Below are 15,999 nucleotides of genomic sequence, written 5' to 3' on the forward strand. Positions count from 1 at the left end.
ATTTATAAATTATCAAGGGTTCAGGGGGAGGGGGGAGCGTGGAGGGAGGGGGAAAATGAGGAGCTGACACCAAGGGTTCAAGTGGAAAGCAGGTGTTGTGAGAATGATGAAGTCAACATATGTACTAATGTGCTGGACACAAATGATGTATGTATGGATTTTGATGAGTTGTATGAACCCCTAATAAAATGATTATTTTTAAAAAAAATAGGTGCCTCGGCTGATATTTGAGTAGGCTTATACTCAAGTATATATGGTACATACTTGCAATGATTATCAAGTATAACTCTTAAAATTAAGGGCAGCTGACTCTAAACCCAATCTTTAAAAATTACACAGCTAGTTGAACGTCCACACTATCACCTCCAACCAGCCTCTATTTAATGTGAAAAAAATTTAAGTCTTTAGAGAAGCTTATTATACAGAGCATAAGTAACCAAGCAGAAATATTAAAGTGATAGTAATGTTGCCACAAAACAAGCTGCCAACACCCAAACAGAGACGTCTTTCAAGTCCTAAAGCCACCTGAAGATCAAGGGCGGGACAAACGAACTCATGTGACTATAATTGTGCTGGTGGTATTCAAGTCAATTACAGTTCCTGGCACCCCCATGTGTGTGCTCAGCAGAACTGCTCCATAGGTTTCCAAGGCTATGACATCTCAGAAGGAGAAAAGCAGGCCTGTCTTCTAAGGTGCCTCGGGGTGGGGTCAAACCTCCAACCTTGCAGCTAGTCGGCCGAGCATTTAAAAGTGTGAGCCATCCACAGATCCAGTCACAGAAAGCTTCTAAAATTAGTAGAAGGGATAAGTCATGAAGTAGAGAGAGATAGTCTTGTGTGCAAGTTCCAAAGAAATCAGGAGGGTACCGCAGAGTGAACAGCAGCAATGAGAACATAAAGTTGCCCATTGTTGATATTCTATTTATGATGGAATGCAATCTAAGAATTTATTTCAATGACTGGGTTTTTCTTTTTTAATTTTGCAAAAGCCTTCAAGTCAAGGCGGCATCATAACTTAAATTCTTACTTCCAAAGGTGATTTTATATTTGTCTGATTGTATCCTGAGAAAAACCAGGGCTCTTCACAAGGTATAAATAACTGTCAGTCCCTGGCCATGGTTTCTTCCCTAGGCACGGTTGAGTTGTCTGTGGGCACAGCCTAGGAGTCATCAGAATTTGTGTAACAAATGACTTGGTGATTCAATTACAACAAACAAACAAACACAAAACTACATAATCAAAAAATTGGGAAAGGTCGCAAGTACAATGATTTTATGGAGGCATGAGTTCTAGAAAATGCTAGTCATTAGATAGAATTAGCAGCTTGCTACTACACTGTTCAGCACAGTTCCTTATGTTGCTCATGTCCTGAGATTTCACTCCACTGAGAGTTGCACACTGTCAGCTTGGTTTTGAGGCTGCTGATACTCATACTTCCTTGCTGTTAAAAGAGAATGTAAGAATTAATAAAACTGCAAAATAGTAATTCCTACTGTTCTTGTTAGACACCATCAATTTGGTTCTGATTCGTAGTGAAACTATGTGCAACAGAACAAACACTGCCCGGTCCTGTGTCACCCTTACAGTTGTCATGTTTGAGCCCATTGCGGGAGCCACTGTGTCAATCCATCTCAGACGGCTTTCCTCTTTCTCATTGACCCTCGACTTTACCAAATACGGGGTCCTTTTCCAGGGACTCATCCCTTCTGAGGACGTGTCCAAATCACAGTCATAATTCTCAGTAATGAATTAGTTTCAAATTCACAATTTTATTTTTATAAAGAAATTATTATTCTTTTCTAATTTCTCAACACTGCTACATATCTTTCATTAATTTGTTTACCATCTAGAGACTATTGGAAGCTTTAAAATATAATCACTAACAATGCCATTAAAATTAAATGACTGTTCTAGTATATCTTTTCTTCTTACTATTTCCACCTTAAGAGAACTTAAAAATAATGGTTTTGCCCACACTAAGAGGATTTTGACTAAATTTTAACTTATACCATAAATGTCATCAATATAAACTAGATATACAATTCCATACTTTTTTTTACTTCCAAGAAATGTCTATTGAAGAAAACTAGGTCAGCGTGAAACCAGAAAAAACAGAAAGCTAAAATCTTGATGAATGTCATTCACTGCTTAGTTTCAGAACTTTTCATCTTTCCTATTTTAACAGCCCAAAGAAAGATATTATTTGTTTATGTTATTCAGGGTGGATCAAAATTGTGTGATGCCTGAAGTGTCTGTAACTTTGAAAGCAAGCTTGAAGAAAAATAATTTTGCTTCCCACTTCCCTCTTGATCTGCCAGACTTTGGCAGGAAAAGATATGTCACAAACCCCAAGAGTGAGTCAGTATACTGGGCTGCATTAACCATGCAAATCCATTCATCCACTCAGACTTGGAATGGCCTCTCCAAGGTGTTCATATCTGAATCCCCAGAACCTGGGACTAAATTACTTTAGGTTGCAAATGGCAATTTGAAGATGTGATTAAGGTAACAATTTTAGGATTATCCTGGATTATCTGGGTAGGACCAACCTAATTACATCGGTCCTTAAAATCTTTCTTCCCTCCCTGGGGACGCAGGCCAAGTGCCATAGAAGAATGTCTGGGGCACTGAACCTGGATCTTAGAAGCACACAGCATGCTCCAATGGCCGCGCCACAGGGATCTGATCTGGGAATTCCACCAGGGCAGCGGTTCTCAACCTTCCTCATGCTGTAACCCTTTGAGACAGGTCCTCTTGTGGTGGTGACCCCCACCCATAAAATTATGTTCGTTGCTACTTGATCACTGTAATGTTGCTACTGCTATGAATCATAATATAAATATCTGATATACAGGATGTATTTTCATTGTTACAAATTGAAAATAATTAAAGCATAGTGATTAATCACAAAAAACATTATGTAATTATATATTGTGAACTATTTACTTCTAATTACAAATAAGTGAAATTTTGTGTTGCAGCATGGTGCAGCATGGGTAACAGTCTTCACGCCAGGTCCTCCTATGTGGGCGTATCTGCATGTGGGTGGAACCATCTGGAGACGGATAGAGGAGCAGTGTTTTGGTTCCTGAGACCATGGGAAATATGTGTTTCCCATGGTCTTAGGCGACCCTTGTGAAAAGTTCATTTGACCCCCAAAGGGGTCACAACCCACAGATTGAGAACCACTGCACTAGGCAAACTGGACTCTACCTCAAACACACTGTGATCATTTTTTGTGCCAACGTGGCACCTGTAAGAAAATATGGGCGATTAGCCTGTCCACTGGGGCACAGCTTGATGACCTCCTTTGGAGGTGACAGAGATAAATGGCTCTCTGGAGGTGGGCCACTCTCTCCTCTCTGTTTTACCTTCCTGGTGGGCAAGCCACTCGGAGACCTGTGTCAACCGTGTGACGATTCCACCGCCATTTGATCCACAAGAATTTTCACCCACTGGCCTGTGATCTTCCTACATTCTTCTGCATCATGGCATGTGGCTGCATGAGTCAGAAGAGGGACTTATGGACTAGTATTGATTTATGGACTTGATTTGGACTGGGCTGGGTTGTTTTCCTAATATACAATACTTCTTGATATAAAGTTTTCTCTTACACATATGAGTGTCACTGGACTTGTTTCTTGAGTCAATCCGGCCTAACACACACCTGCAACTGGAGGACTTAAGACTGAAAATTCATGGTTTTAAAGAAGCAGAAGACAGCTATTCCAAGTATATTGAACTATTGGTAGGGGGACAATCATTGATGACTTATTACATCAATGCCCTATATGCTTTATTAAGATGTATATTATTTCAGCAAACCTGTGATTGACAATGTCAGTGAATATTATTGTAAACTCTCCCTGATAAACAACTCCCATTGTTTGTGTAAAAAACATCCGGCCACGTAAGGATTTATTCTGTACAAGTGAATAATTCAGATATTGTGTTATGTGGTTAGCTAACATTGATCCAATATCCCTCTCTCAACAGTGTTTTAAAAATGAGTGCCAGGAGCTAATTAATGGAAGGTCTTTATGCTCCAGGGAAATGATTGATGAGATTCCCTACCATAAATTAACAAGGATGTCTCTAAAGGGAGTCAAAGGCAGATAAAAAAACATAGATTCAGGAATGGGTTTGGGGCTCACACTAAATTCTAGCTCCAATTTAAGAACAATCAGTTCTTACGTCATGGCCCTGCTCGATACTCGCCCTTAGGAAGAGAACACAGAAGATAGGGGTGTTATAGCAAGTGTGGTGAAGAAATCAGATGGTGCCCGGACATCAGATAAAATAGCATGTGGGGTCTTATATGGTAGTTTCCAAACAAGCAGCCATTTAAGTGAGATGTCAACTCAGTCGACATGGAAGAAGCGCACCGACATCTGTGACCCAAGGAGAGGGAAGAATATCAAAACCTAAATTGTGAGATTCTGGTTTGCAGAAGGCTATATGTGTGGAAGACAGTGGAAGCCCAGGATACATTTGTGAGGTCTACACAGGAAGTAAGATTCGGTGATTTCCCTCTATCCATAATGGAGGGATGGGGAGAAATTGGTTACAAAACAGAGTGCATTGGGGAGATGACTGTAAGAGATCAACATGATAAATCTGACTTGAATGGTTAAAACCCTGTCACTTGATCCCTCCCCTGATGCATGTTGGGCCTGACGTGGTTTACAACATTTTCTGTGGTGGTCCCCCGCAACCCCATATTGGGGTTTATCTCAGATGTATTTTGTTATTGGGTAACCCTCTTGAATTTTTGTTATATGCTATTCTGGTTTTTAGAATACGAAATCCAGGCATGGTGGAACCTATAGAGACAGCATGTAGAACAAGGGCTCCTGGGGGTGGGGGACAGTAAAGGAGCTGAGATCAAGGAGTTCAAGAAGGAAGAAAATGTTTTGAAACTGACTGTGGACGCGATTGAACAAGACTGCTTGATGTGATTGAACTATGTAATGATATCTGTATTAGTCCCAATAAAACGGTTTCGGCAAAAACAACAGCAACAATAAAACCTTTCCCTGCTGAGTTCAGAAAGAAATGTGAATATGGGAAAACAGAAAGCTACAATGCTGCTAGCTTTGATGATGGAGGAAGAGGGCACCAGCCAAGGAATACAGGCCATCTCTTGAGAATGGAACCATGAAACGGACTCTGCCCCAGAGCCTCCAGAAAGAAACACAAACACCTACTGCAAGCAGCTTGGTTTTTGTCCAGTGAAACCTTATACGGCGTTTAACTGTCAGTGAATGTTATTGTATTCTACAGAAATTCTATAGAATTTAAGAGTTTAAAAATGGGTGCTGCTTTCAGGCACAAAATTTATGGTACTTGGTGATGCAGGCAACAGAAATTGTGACACACACTCCATATGCACTGATTCTGACATGGGTTCTTTTTTTTAATGTTGTTCTCATCAAAAAGAAAAAAAACCTATGGTAGGCTTAAAATTGTAAATTATACACAAGGGCAAATAAGAAAGTATTGCTAAAAATCACAGAAACCTTTATTAAATAAAATGTTAGATGGCGAAGCCCTTGTTTCTCCATCTAGGTCTACACACTTCTGAAGGTAGTTTCCATAGCTCTAAGCCTTCCCCAGGAGAGACCAGTCCGTGGGAAAAGACATCATGCAGGGCAAAGTAAAGGTCAGTGAAAAAGAGAGGAACCCTTACGGGGATGAGTGGACACAGTGGCTTTAACATTGGCTCAAACTTAACAATTGTGAAGACGGTGCAGGACCTGGCAGTGTTTCTTTCTGTTGTACACAGTGTGGTTGCTATCAGAGCCGACTCAACAGCATTTACAAGCAACACTCCTTTCCGCAAAATTCTGCACTCTTCAATTTAAGGCACTCAGGTAGTGTTGCTTTTCAATGTTCTTTGAGTTTGGGTCAGCCATCCAAACTGTTGAGTTTGAAAAATGTTTCCAAGAATGGAATCACAGATTTGACAGATGTATTAAATATAATGGAGAGTACTGTAAAGGTGCTAAGGTTGTTTTCTAAAACAATTTAATTATACAGCTTTGAAAAAAGATATTCCTTTTGGGGAGCGGAGTACCCCCTTGTATATATATTACTGAATAGTTGTTTTACAGCAGTGGCAACTTTTACAAAAACCACGTTATTGCAATCTTATTCACTAAATAATTTTGTTGTTAGGAACTGCTGAGACACTTTCAACTCAGCGATTCTATGTAAAACAAGACAAAACACTGCCTGATCCTGTGCCATCAACAAAACTGTTATGTTTGTGCCACTACAGCGCCTACTGTGTCGTTCATCTTATTAAAGTTTTGCCATTTTCTGCTGCCCTCAAACACACGATGTCTTTCTCCAGGGACTGGTCCAGCCTGATAACGTGTCCAAAGTCTGTCAGAGGAAGTCTTGCCATCTTTGTTTCAGGAGCATTGTAGCTGTACTTCTTTTGTTAAGTCATTTTATTGGGAGCTCTGACAGGTCTTATTGCAATCCATATACCCATCCATTGTGTCAAGCACATTTGTACATCTGTTGCCCTCATCATTTTCAAAACATTTTCTTTCTACTTGAGCCCTTGGTATCGGCTCGTTTCCCCTGAACAGACCACTTCCTCCCTCATGAACCCTTGATAATTTATAAATTTGAGATGGCTGACAGCACCTCCCTCGTTTTTTCTTCACCTATTCCAAATCATTAAATTGCTGTCCTTTCATGTCCCTCGTCATTCGCGGAAACAAAAAGAAGTTGCAGGGAGTGAGGTCAGGTGAGTGAGGTGCGTGGGGCAAGAGAAGCATGCTGTTGGTTTTTTTTAACCAAAAACCGGTGCATTGAGATGGTTGTGTGAGCAGGTGCATTGTTGTGATGGCAAAACCAGTCCTCCATCTGGCACAAATCAGGCCTTTTTGTGACACACTGTTGCGTAATCTTTTCATAACCTGTAAATAGAAAACTTAATAGTGTGACCTCATAGAATGAACTCCAAATGCACTATCTCCATGAACACTGTCTTGATCTTTGATTTCACTTTTGGGGGGGCAAGGCGACAATGGTATCTTCCACTGGCTTGACTGATGTTTGCTTTCAGAATAGCACCATTTCTCATCACCAGGAATGACCTTAGAAAAACAGTCTGGGTTGCTTCAGAGCTGTTCTTTCAAAGCACAACTTGCTTCCACTTGCCACTCTTCTTCCTGGGCAGTCAGAACCCAAGGCACAAATTTCACAGCGACCCTTCTCCTTCCCAAACCTTCCATTAAAATTCATTGAACTGAGCTCTAAGATAGTCCAGTTAACTCCCCCATTTCTTAAATGGTCTGTTGCTGGTCTTCAAGCACAACTGCATGCATTTTGTCAACATTTTTGTCCATTTGGGAAGTTGACGGATGTCCAGAATGAGGTGTGTCATCAGTCAACATTTCAACTTTTTTGAAAGAAAATCTAATAAATTATTATTTTGTCATGTCTTACACTGACTGCTGCTTTCCTTCACCCACTTTTCTGTTGTTCGTCCCCCTGGGAGGGGTTTATATGTTGACCATTGTGATCGGTTCCACTTTACTCCTCCCACCCTGCCCTCCTCCGACCTTCCCCTTTCCCTCCTGGTATGGCTGCTCTCATTATTGGTCCTGAGGGGTTTCTCTGTGCTGGATCCCTGTGTTTCCAGCTCTTGTCTGGGCTGTACTTCTTTTAAGCCAGATTTGTTCAGTCTTCCGGCCATACATAGTTCTTTCGATATTCTTCTGCAGTCTTCCTTATTCCTTGTCCTACTTTCCCACACAGATGAGGTGACTGTATATATCATGGCTTGGGTGAGGTACACCTTAATCTTGAAAGTAACATATTTGCCTTTTCATTCTTTAAGTAGATATTCAACAGATTTGCGCAATACAATGTGTCCTTTGATTTGACTGTAAATCTTGACGGGAGGAGAAAGCCTTCACTATATCCTGGTGGTTTCAAACTGCAGACCTTGTGGTTAACAGCCCAGCAAACCACCAGGGAAATCAGGAATATTAATTCTGCATTATGACCTCTAGCCTTGGCACTTAGTTCACAATGCCAAACTCCTGAAAGTCACTTCCAAACTGCTTTGGCTTGCAATAATTAAAATAGAAGTAACGGTAAGTCTCACAAATCAAATACAATCCAATCTAAACATGATTCTCATTCAACTTCTGTTTAATTCAGATCCCCCAAATTCTTTCAGCTACTTCAATACCACCCAACACAAGGAGAAGTACCAAAAAGGAGAGAATGGAGTGGGAAGAGATGGCAGTCTTAATTGACCATCATTAAAATACCTGTTTGCAAAATTTATAAAAATATGATGTGGCCATATGGTTATTGTCCTTCTCAGGGCCTACAGAGTCCTGAACAAGCAAAGGGTCCAAAAAGCATTAACTTCATGAGCAATCTACCTTTGCTGGCATTGTGTTAACCATTGGAAGAACACAATTTTCAGTCCTATTTATTTTAACCTTTTGCTAACATGATTCAATTTCAACCAAAAAAAAATCTAATTTAAATAATGGAGCTTTCTACTCCATTACAAAGTTACCATCTCAAAACCACAGGGCAGTTCTATTCTGTCCTATAGGGTCACTATGAGTCAGACTTGATTATGTGAGTTTGTTGTGGGGGATATGTATATAAAACATAGCTATATATATATATATATACACACACACACATACATATACATACACACATGCATATTTATCAGTACAGAATATACTTACAGATGGAATACATTTCCAATTGCTGTCTTAAACGAATTTTGCTGATGGTGTCATAAAAGTTGGGTTCTGACAAAGTTTCTGCTGTAGGTGGGACGCTGAATATCCTCATAATTTTTCTTTTATTCCTAAAGCACAAAATCCATGCAGAACTGAGGTTGGTAGTGATGTCTATGGGACTGTAATTATTATATGATTGCAGTAATCAAAAGTTACATTAAAAGAACTTTCATGACAATAAGCCTGCCTTCTATTTTTCCTTTGTGAGATGTTTCTGTGGCTCAAGTATTCTTTCACTAAAAAGTAAAATGGTAAGCAGAAGCATCCATTTGCTACAAGATGAAGTACTTCTGTTGGGTCTGTCACCTGTCCCCACCCTCACCCCCAAATCCAAACACCATGTGGAAAGATGCACAAACAAAAAGACATCTGGTTTTTCTTCCCTTTCATATCATCTACATAGAGCCAATTTACTGGGTTAGTGAAGAAGCCAAAAAATCAGCAGACCTTAATTTTGGAAAATAATGAATGAGCATATTTTCCTTTTTTTTTTTAAGCATATGTCTTAAATACAATAGCATGACCTTAATAGGGCCATCTTGTTAAAATTCAAGAAGAGGGTGCCTCTACTTTTCAAATGAGACAGGGAGAAGTGGCTAATTTTAGAGACAAGTGAATACCTGCAAATGAACCAGTGAAAATAGGAGAGCCTTAATACACACACACACACACACACACACACACACACACACACACACCACGTTCTGGACACACTCATGCAGAGCCCAGGCAGCCACTGGTCCTACTGCCTAGGTATACCACATGGGGAAGGGTGAGCATACATGTATAAGCGAAGGCGGAACTCTGAACAGGTCAAATTATTGTTGGATTACCAATTTTCTTTTACTGCTTAATCCCTTTAAAAAATAACCTTGGTAGAAGACACCTTGAACAGACCAGCCCAGTCCAATTAATACCGTTTTTCTTCTTAAAACATCCTGCTTTTGGCCCCTTTCTAAAAACCACTTTGGAGAAAGGAGCCTAGGGGTGTGGAAAGCAGCAGTTAAATTAAGCTACAACATCTGGAATTAAGGTAGTCAGTAGTTCAATGGCTGAGGAAATATTTATTGAGGACTTATACTACATTATACACCAGGGACACAAAGTTCAAAGGCAAGGGTATCGTTCTCAAGGAACTTAGTCTTTTGTGGATTGGATAGACTAGGCGGCTAATACTCATACTGTTTATTAAGTGTTCTGATACAGCTGTGCCCACCAAACAGAAGGGAAAACTGGCAAGCAGCAAACAGGAACTCACCGAGCAGCCAGGAATTCATGCTTTGGTGTTTCAGGGGCATTGCTGAATGTGCTCACAGCTACCAAGCTATGAAGAGCCATGGAGGAATCTCTACTCTCTGTTGCTAAGGGGAGAAGCCTGTCTGAAAAAAGCTACAGACTTTTTGAGTACGACTGTACGATATTTTGAGAAAGGCAAATCTAGGGAGATGATGAAAAGATCAGAGGTTGCCAGAGTCCCAGGGGCAAGAGAAGGGATGGACTGGTGGAGGACTGGGCATTTTCAGGTAAGTGAGACTATCTTTCTGTGTGCTAGTACAATGCTGGACATGGGACAATATCCATCTGTAAACCCCTTGCCTTTCCCCCCAGATGCCACACTGCGAGTCCAGCTCCTGGTGGCCCGATGTGTATCAGAGCAGACCTGTGCTCCACAGGCTACTCAAAGCCCAGTTTTTCAGAAGTACATTGCTAGACCTTTTTACTGAGGCACTGCTGCATGGACTCAGCCTGCAACCTTCTGACTAACAGCTGTGTCAGGTTAACCTTGAGTTCCACTCAAGGACTCTGAAAATCTCTAGGGTTGGACATTTAAAAAATTTTTTAATAAATCATTTTCTTGGGGGCTCTTAGAACTCTTATAACAATCCATACATCAATTGTAGCAAGCACATTTGTACATATGTTGCCATCATTTTAAAATATTTTCTTTATGTTTGAGCCCTTGGTATCAACTTATTTTTCTTCCTTCTCCACCCTCCCACCCTGATAAATTACAAATCATTATTATTTTCTTATCTTACATCACCCACCTGTCTCCCTTTGCCCATGTTATTATTGTTCGTCCCACTGGTTGGGGTGGGGTGGGGGTTTATACACTGATCATTGTAGTTGGTTCCCTGTTTCTCCCCCTTCTCCCCTCACCATTCCCCTCCCCTCGTGATATCACTACTCCAATTGCTGTTTCTGAGGGGTTTACCTGTCCTGGATTCCATGTGTCGAGAGCTCTTATCTGCCAGTGTACATACTCTGGTCTAGCTGGATTTGAAAGGTAGACCTGGGGTCATGATAGTGTGTGGGGGGGGTAGCGGTGAGCATTAAAGAACTAGTGGTATGTTGTGTGTTCTGTCGGTGCTATGCTGCACCCTGGTTGACCAGTTCCTTCCTTGTGACCCTTCTGTGAGGGAATGCCCAATTGTCTACAGATGGGCTTTGGGTCTCCACTCATACCCCCACCATTTGCATCAATATATATGTTTTTGTTTTGGGTCTTCTGATGCCTGATACCTTATCCCGTCTATAACTTGTGATCATACAGGCTGGTGTGCTTCTTCCATGTGGGCTTTGTTGTGGGGCTGTACATTTTTGTTAATCAGAATGTATCACACAGAGTGAACCCTGATGTAAACTCTGGACTGGCACTAAAAAGAATGTCTCAATGTTGGTTCATCAATTATGACAAATGTATTGCCGGAATGCGGGATTTTAATAGGAGACGCCATGAGCAGCCTGGAGGGGACATTCTGGGGGACATTTCCTGGTAAACCTACTAAAACATAAAGCCTACTTTTAAAATGTACTCATTTAAAGGGGACATGGAACCAAGTGGCCTGATTGAGTTCTGTTAGAAATGACAAAGTTGGTAGTTAGAAGCAGAAGACGTGAAGAGCTGCATCCAATAAGCCTTCATCTCTTACAGCCACAAGGAGGTTTAAAAAGCCAGAGCCTGGCCCTCAGGGAGGCAAATGTCTTGATGGTAATGTTTTCTAGAATTCAATTAAAATGAAAATCACCATCACCACATACGAGTGTTTTGAAGGCTCAATTTCTTATCTACCCTGATGTTCCAAAATTTACCTCTTGGCATACATGAAGAGACCAAAACTAACAAGGATGACTATCAAGTACACATTGGTGGCTTCGTTCCAGGCTTCGTGAACCGTGTAGTCAATGGAACCGTCATCACCCATCACTCCGTGCTGCAAGAGAGAAGAGAAAGCAGGCCTACTTTCAATGAGCGATCATACACCACCTGGAGAAGTGTTGGCAAGTTAAACCCAGCCTGCCACCGTTTTTTATGTGTGTGACTCCCAGGCCAAGGGAGGTTTTTCCATTTTGAAAGGGATATATATTTGATGCTTTTATAAAAATCTTTATGATGCCTTCAATTTTGCCTCTTTGTTCACCAAACTGGAAATATGTTCGGTCTGTCCCTTTAAGAGAAAGTTGGCCAGCCAGTGAGCGAGGCAGTCAGGGTATTGGTTTTTCACTTTGAAACAGTACAGCTCTGCTGCAAGGGTTAAAACTCAGGACTAAAAGCATCCTGTTCTTAAAAGGGTATAAGCTGAACTGTCAGGGCCCACCTTCCAAACTGTAACCATCCCAAAGAGACGAGAACAACAGAATCCCTAATAACTGGGACCCAAGCCCTGGGCTGTGATGCGAAGGGGAAGATGCTGCACTCGTGACACAAAGCAACTCCCTTCCATGGAGTCAATGCTGACTCTCGGTGACCTTCTGCGGGTTTCTGGGACTGTACCTGCTTATGGGAGCAGAATAAGGTGACCAGATTTAAAGCGGGACACCATTGATTGACCGGTGGGGGGGGGGGGGGTCTTGATTAAAAATTTGGTCTATATGGACCAAATAAACCGTTCCCTAGCTTGTCATGCATTCTTTCCAAAAATCGGGACTGTCCCGCCAAAAGCAGGACGTCTGGTCACAGAGTAGAAGGCCAACCTTTCTCCCACGGAGCTGCTGGTGGATTTGAACTGCCAACCATGCAGATCAAAGCCCATCTCATAACTACTGCACCACCAGCGCACCATACAGCAGTCTTCAAAAGACGTGCTTGCCAGGATGGGGAGCTTTATCTAGCTTTGGCTTTCTGGCCTAATTTGATTGAAAGAAGCTCTGGGATTAAAAAGTTACTTTTTGCTATTTACACAGCTATGATTTCTAGGTCAAAGAAATGCATTCTTTGGACATTCCCACACAAAGTAACAGTGGTAATATAATGGCAAGTCTATCAGATAATAAGTTATAAGTGTCAGGATTGCATATTTGTGTTTGAGAAGTTAATTGAATTTTCCCTGAGAGGAAGCTCTTTTGTAGTGTTGAACATAAAAGGTACATAAATCTAAAGGAAGGAACAGTGGGGAGACCTTATATCTGAAAGACATCCAGAAGGGTCATGTTAGACTCTCTCGAGAGGAGAAAAACATAGGGAGTAATAGGAAAGTGCCACGCTGTCACTTCTAAGAACAAGGCAGTCATTTTCTAATACCAAGAACAAATATCTGGAACATCCAAGTTGTTTTGCAACACACGGACACACACACCCCCACCTTTGGCTGCCTACAGCAATAAAGACATTGCTGAAATCTCACTGGAATATCTTGCCGCCTGTCCCGTGAGCCTCCAAAATGGTTCCCAGACGAAGAGTTGGCTCAGAAAGTTGAATCTGTATTAAAGGCAGAGCCTGTTGTCAAGTTTCTTAGAGCTTGCTTCTGTCTATAGAATGAATGAAAGTTCTCCACAGGTCTGCTCCTGAGCCAGGTGGCAATGCTCTCCTTCTGACATGGAAAGACTTGGTCAGAAGTTTGGGGACCTACTGTAGCATGCCAACTCTGGGCACTGGGGACAAGAGCAGGTCATCTGAAACACCAACTGGTGCCTGGGGGATAAAAGGACTGGTCCGGTGACAGTGAGCTGAGGAGCTCTGAAAATAGCATCCACAAGGATACAAATCGATAAACGTGAGTTTGAAGCATGACTTAATTGTTAAGACTATTACCCGGTTCCTAAATATTAAAGACTGCCTATGGATGGCTTTTGTGGGGTGGGCACGAAGGAGAGTGAGAGCCACAGGGGCATTTGGAATATGCCATTTCGCTTCTTATTCCTTACAAACCAAACTTTGGAGTGTCTCAGAATGTCATGTAACATCATGGCTTATGCTAACTTTTGGAGACTATCACTGCCTTTAAGATTTATGGCATCTAGAACTTTGTCAAGGCAGAAATGTACAGTAACGACCAAGCATGATGGCTTTAGAGGTCTGACCTGACACACTGCTGAAAGAGTGGGGCAATGAGTCAGCAAAGGCAGCAGCTCTCGGGTTTGGGAACCATCAACAGACCGGGGAGGAAGCAGACCAAGGGAGCTATGGCCGCTAGCCTCTTTGCAGGTGCCATTCATCGGACAAATCAGAAACGGGTTGTCACCCTGTTTATTGATCTAAGCCAGGTTCAGTTCTTCCTTTCCGGTGTTCCACAAATCTGTCATGTGCCACTCAGAAAATGGTGTACGGTCACTTCCGCCTTCTACAAAGATGACATTCTTAATTTTATTTACCGAAGAGCTTCCAATTATTGTCAACCCAGAAAGATAAACTTTTAAAGTGAATTACACAACATACATTATACAACATCATCAGGATGCAATGACACTACTGTTCTACCGTTCCAGGGACACGCACTTGAGCTATTTTTAGTGGTGCAGTTGTGAAAGGTTTGCTCCAAGGATAAGCCTTGCCTATCCTCCCAACGGTGTAAGTTTTTAAAGCTGCCAGGACTACAGAATGGTCTAGCCTGGTCGCAGAGCAGACCAGAGCCCACGTGTGGCCTGGCCCATGGCCATCCCAGTACACCAGTCTCACCGAGGTACACAGGTACACCAGGTGAATTGTCCCTGAAACCACCACAGCCAGGACGAAAGCAAAATACCCAGGGGCCTTACTTACAGTGGCTCATTCCTGGTAAGTTAATGTTCCAGCAGATTTTCCAATAGAGCCAGTCATGTGCTTGGAGTGTCACTCTGGGCTCTTTGGAGACAAGTGACCTCTTCTCACATATCTGTTTATGTAAAGTAACCTTTGAAATGACTCTTTCAGTAAGGAGGTGCTAGGATGGGCCGAACTAAGTCCCAATTAACATGGATTGCCTTAGAGAAAGTTGCCGAAATATGGCAGCTAAGGCTTACTTCAGGTTAACCTTTAGGTTGATTAACTAGGACACATTTTCTATGGGTCAAGTAACTGTATTGTAAATATTTAAAACTAGCTTCCTGATTTGGGGTCCCTGAGACCATGCCCAGGCAGTTTCAAAATTTATAATCATGCCTTAATGTCATCACTTTTGTCTTTCATTTCAATCTTTGTGATTTTCCGATAGAAATTCAGATCTGACTGACTGAAGACTTATGACTTTTGAGGGTCACGAATTGTTGCCTGGTGTGAAAACAGAGTTTTTACAAATACAGTTCTATAACCCCTTATAAGGGAGCCCTGGTGGCCTCCTGTTTTATCTTTGGGGGCTAATCTCAAGGTCAGCAATAAGGATGAGGCTGTCTGCTCATGTAAATATTTGCAGCCTCAAAAACCCCAGGGAACAGTTCTAGGACCCCTGTGGGGTGGAACCTGCTGGGTGGCAGTGAGTTTGGTTTATAATTCTCACAACAAAGACCACTGCATTAGTTGAGTGTGATTTTACTTTTCTGTCTTCTGAAAAATTAAAGGGCAGGGTGCCTGAATTTGAAGAGCACAAGCTAAAAGGCCTTTAGCCAACATTTGAAGGCTGTGCTGGGCTGACCACGTATTCCCTTGCCAAATCAACCCTATAGGAAGTATAAAGGCTCCACTTTATGGAATAAACGGGGCGGGGAGGCGAAAGGTTTCTATAACTTGCCTAAAGTCACTCAGGGAAGGAAGTGGACGAGCAGGGTTGTCACACACATCTAAATTCCCTAAGCTGGACTTTCACTCAGAAGCGCCACCTTTCCGGTGAGCCCTGCTCCTTCACGGGAAGAAGCAAGCGGTGCGGGAATAAAATCGAATCCTCTGGCAGGAAGTGGCCGGGCGGGCAGGAGAGCTTCCACATTCCCGCCGCTCGACGGTGGCGCGTGAGTCCGCCTGAAACACTCCCGCCCCAACAGTGTCGCCCCCGGTGGGCGCGGCCGAGGGATGGGGCTG

The 15,999-nt window shown here is 42.1% G+C and overlaps 1 protein-coding gene across 1 annotated transcript in view; it reads right to left on the reverse strand.

Moving 5' to 3' along the window:
* SMIM19 (small integral membrane protein 19) overlaps window positions 1–14,873 on the reverse strand; it is an 83,022-nt gene extending 68,149 nt beyond the window's left edge. The window contains exons 1-3 of the mRNA XM_045286709.1: window positions 14,773–14,873; window positions 11,886–12,007; window positions 8,736–8,860 (exon numbers count right to left, since the gene is read on the reverse strand). Of these exons, the coding sequence (XP_045142644.1) occupies window positions 8,736–8,860; window positions 11,886–11,998 (238 nt within the window). The 5' untranslated portion in view covers window positions 11,999–12,007; window positions 14,773–14,873. The remainder of the gene's footprint in view (window positions 1–8,735; window positions 8,861–11,885; window positions 12,008–14,772) is intronic.
* Between the last annotated feature and the right edge of the window lie 1,126 nt (window positions 14,874–15,999).

The sequence above is a fragment of the Echinops telfairi genome, unplaced genomic scaffold (genome assembly GCF_000313985.2).
Source record: "Echinops telfairi isolate 266 unplaced genomic scaffold, ASM31398v2 ScPeMD7_9;HRSCAF=40, whole genome shotgun sequence".
Classification (NCBI taxonomy): Eukaryota; Metazoa; Chordata; class Mammalia; order Afrosoricida; family Tenrecidae; genus Echinops; species Echinops telfairi.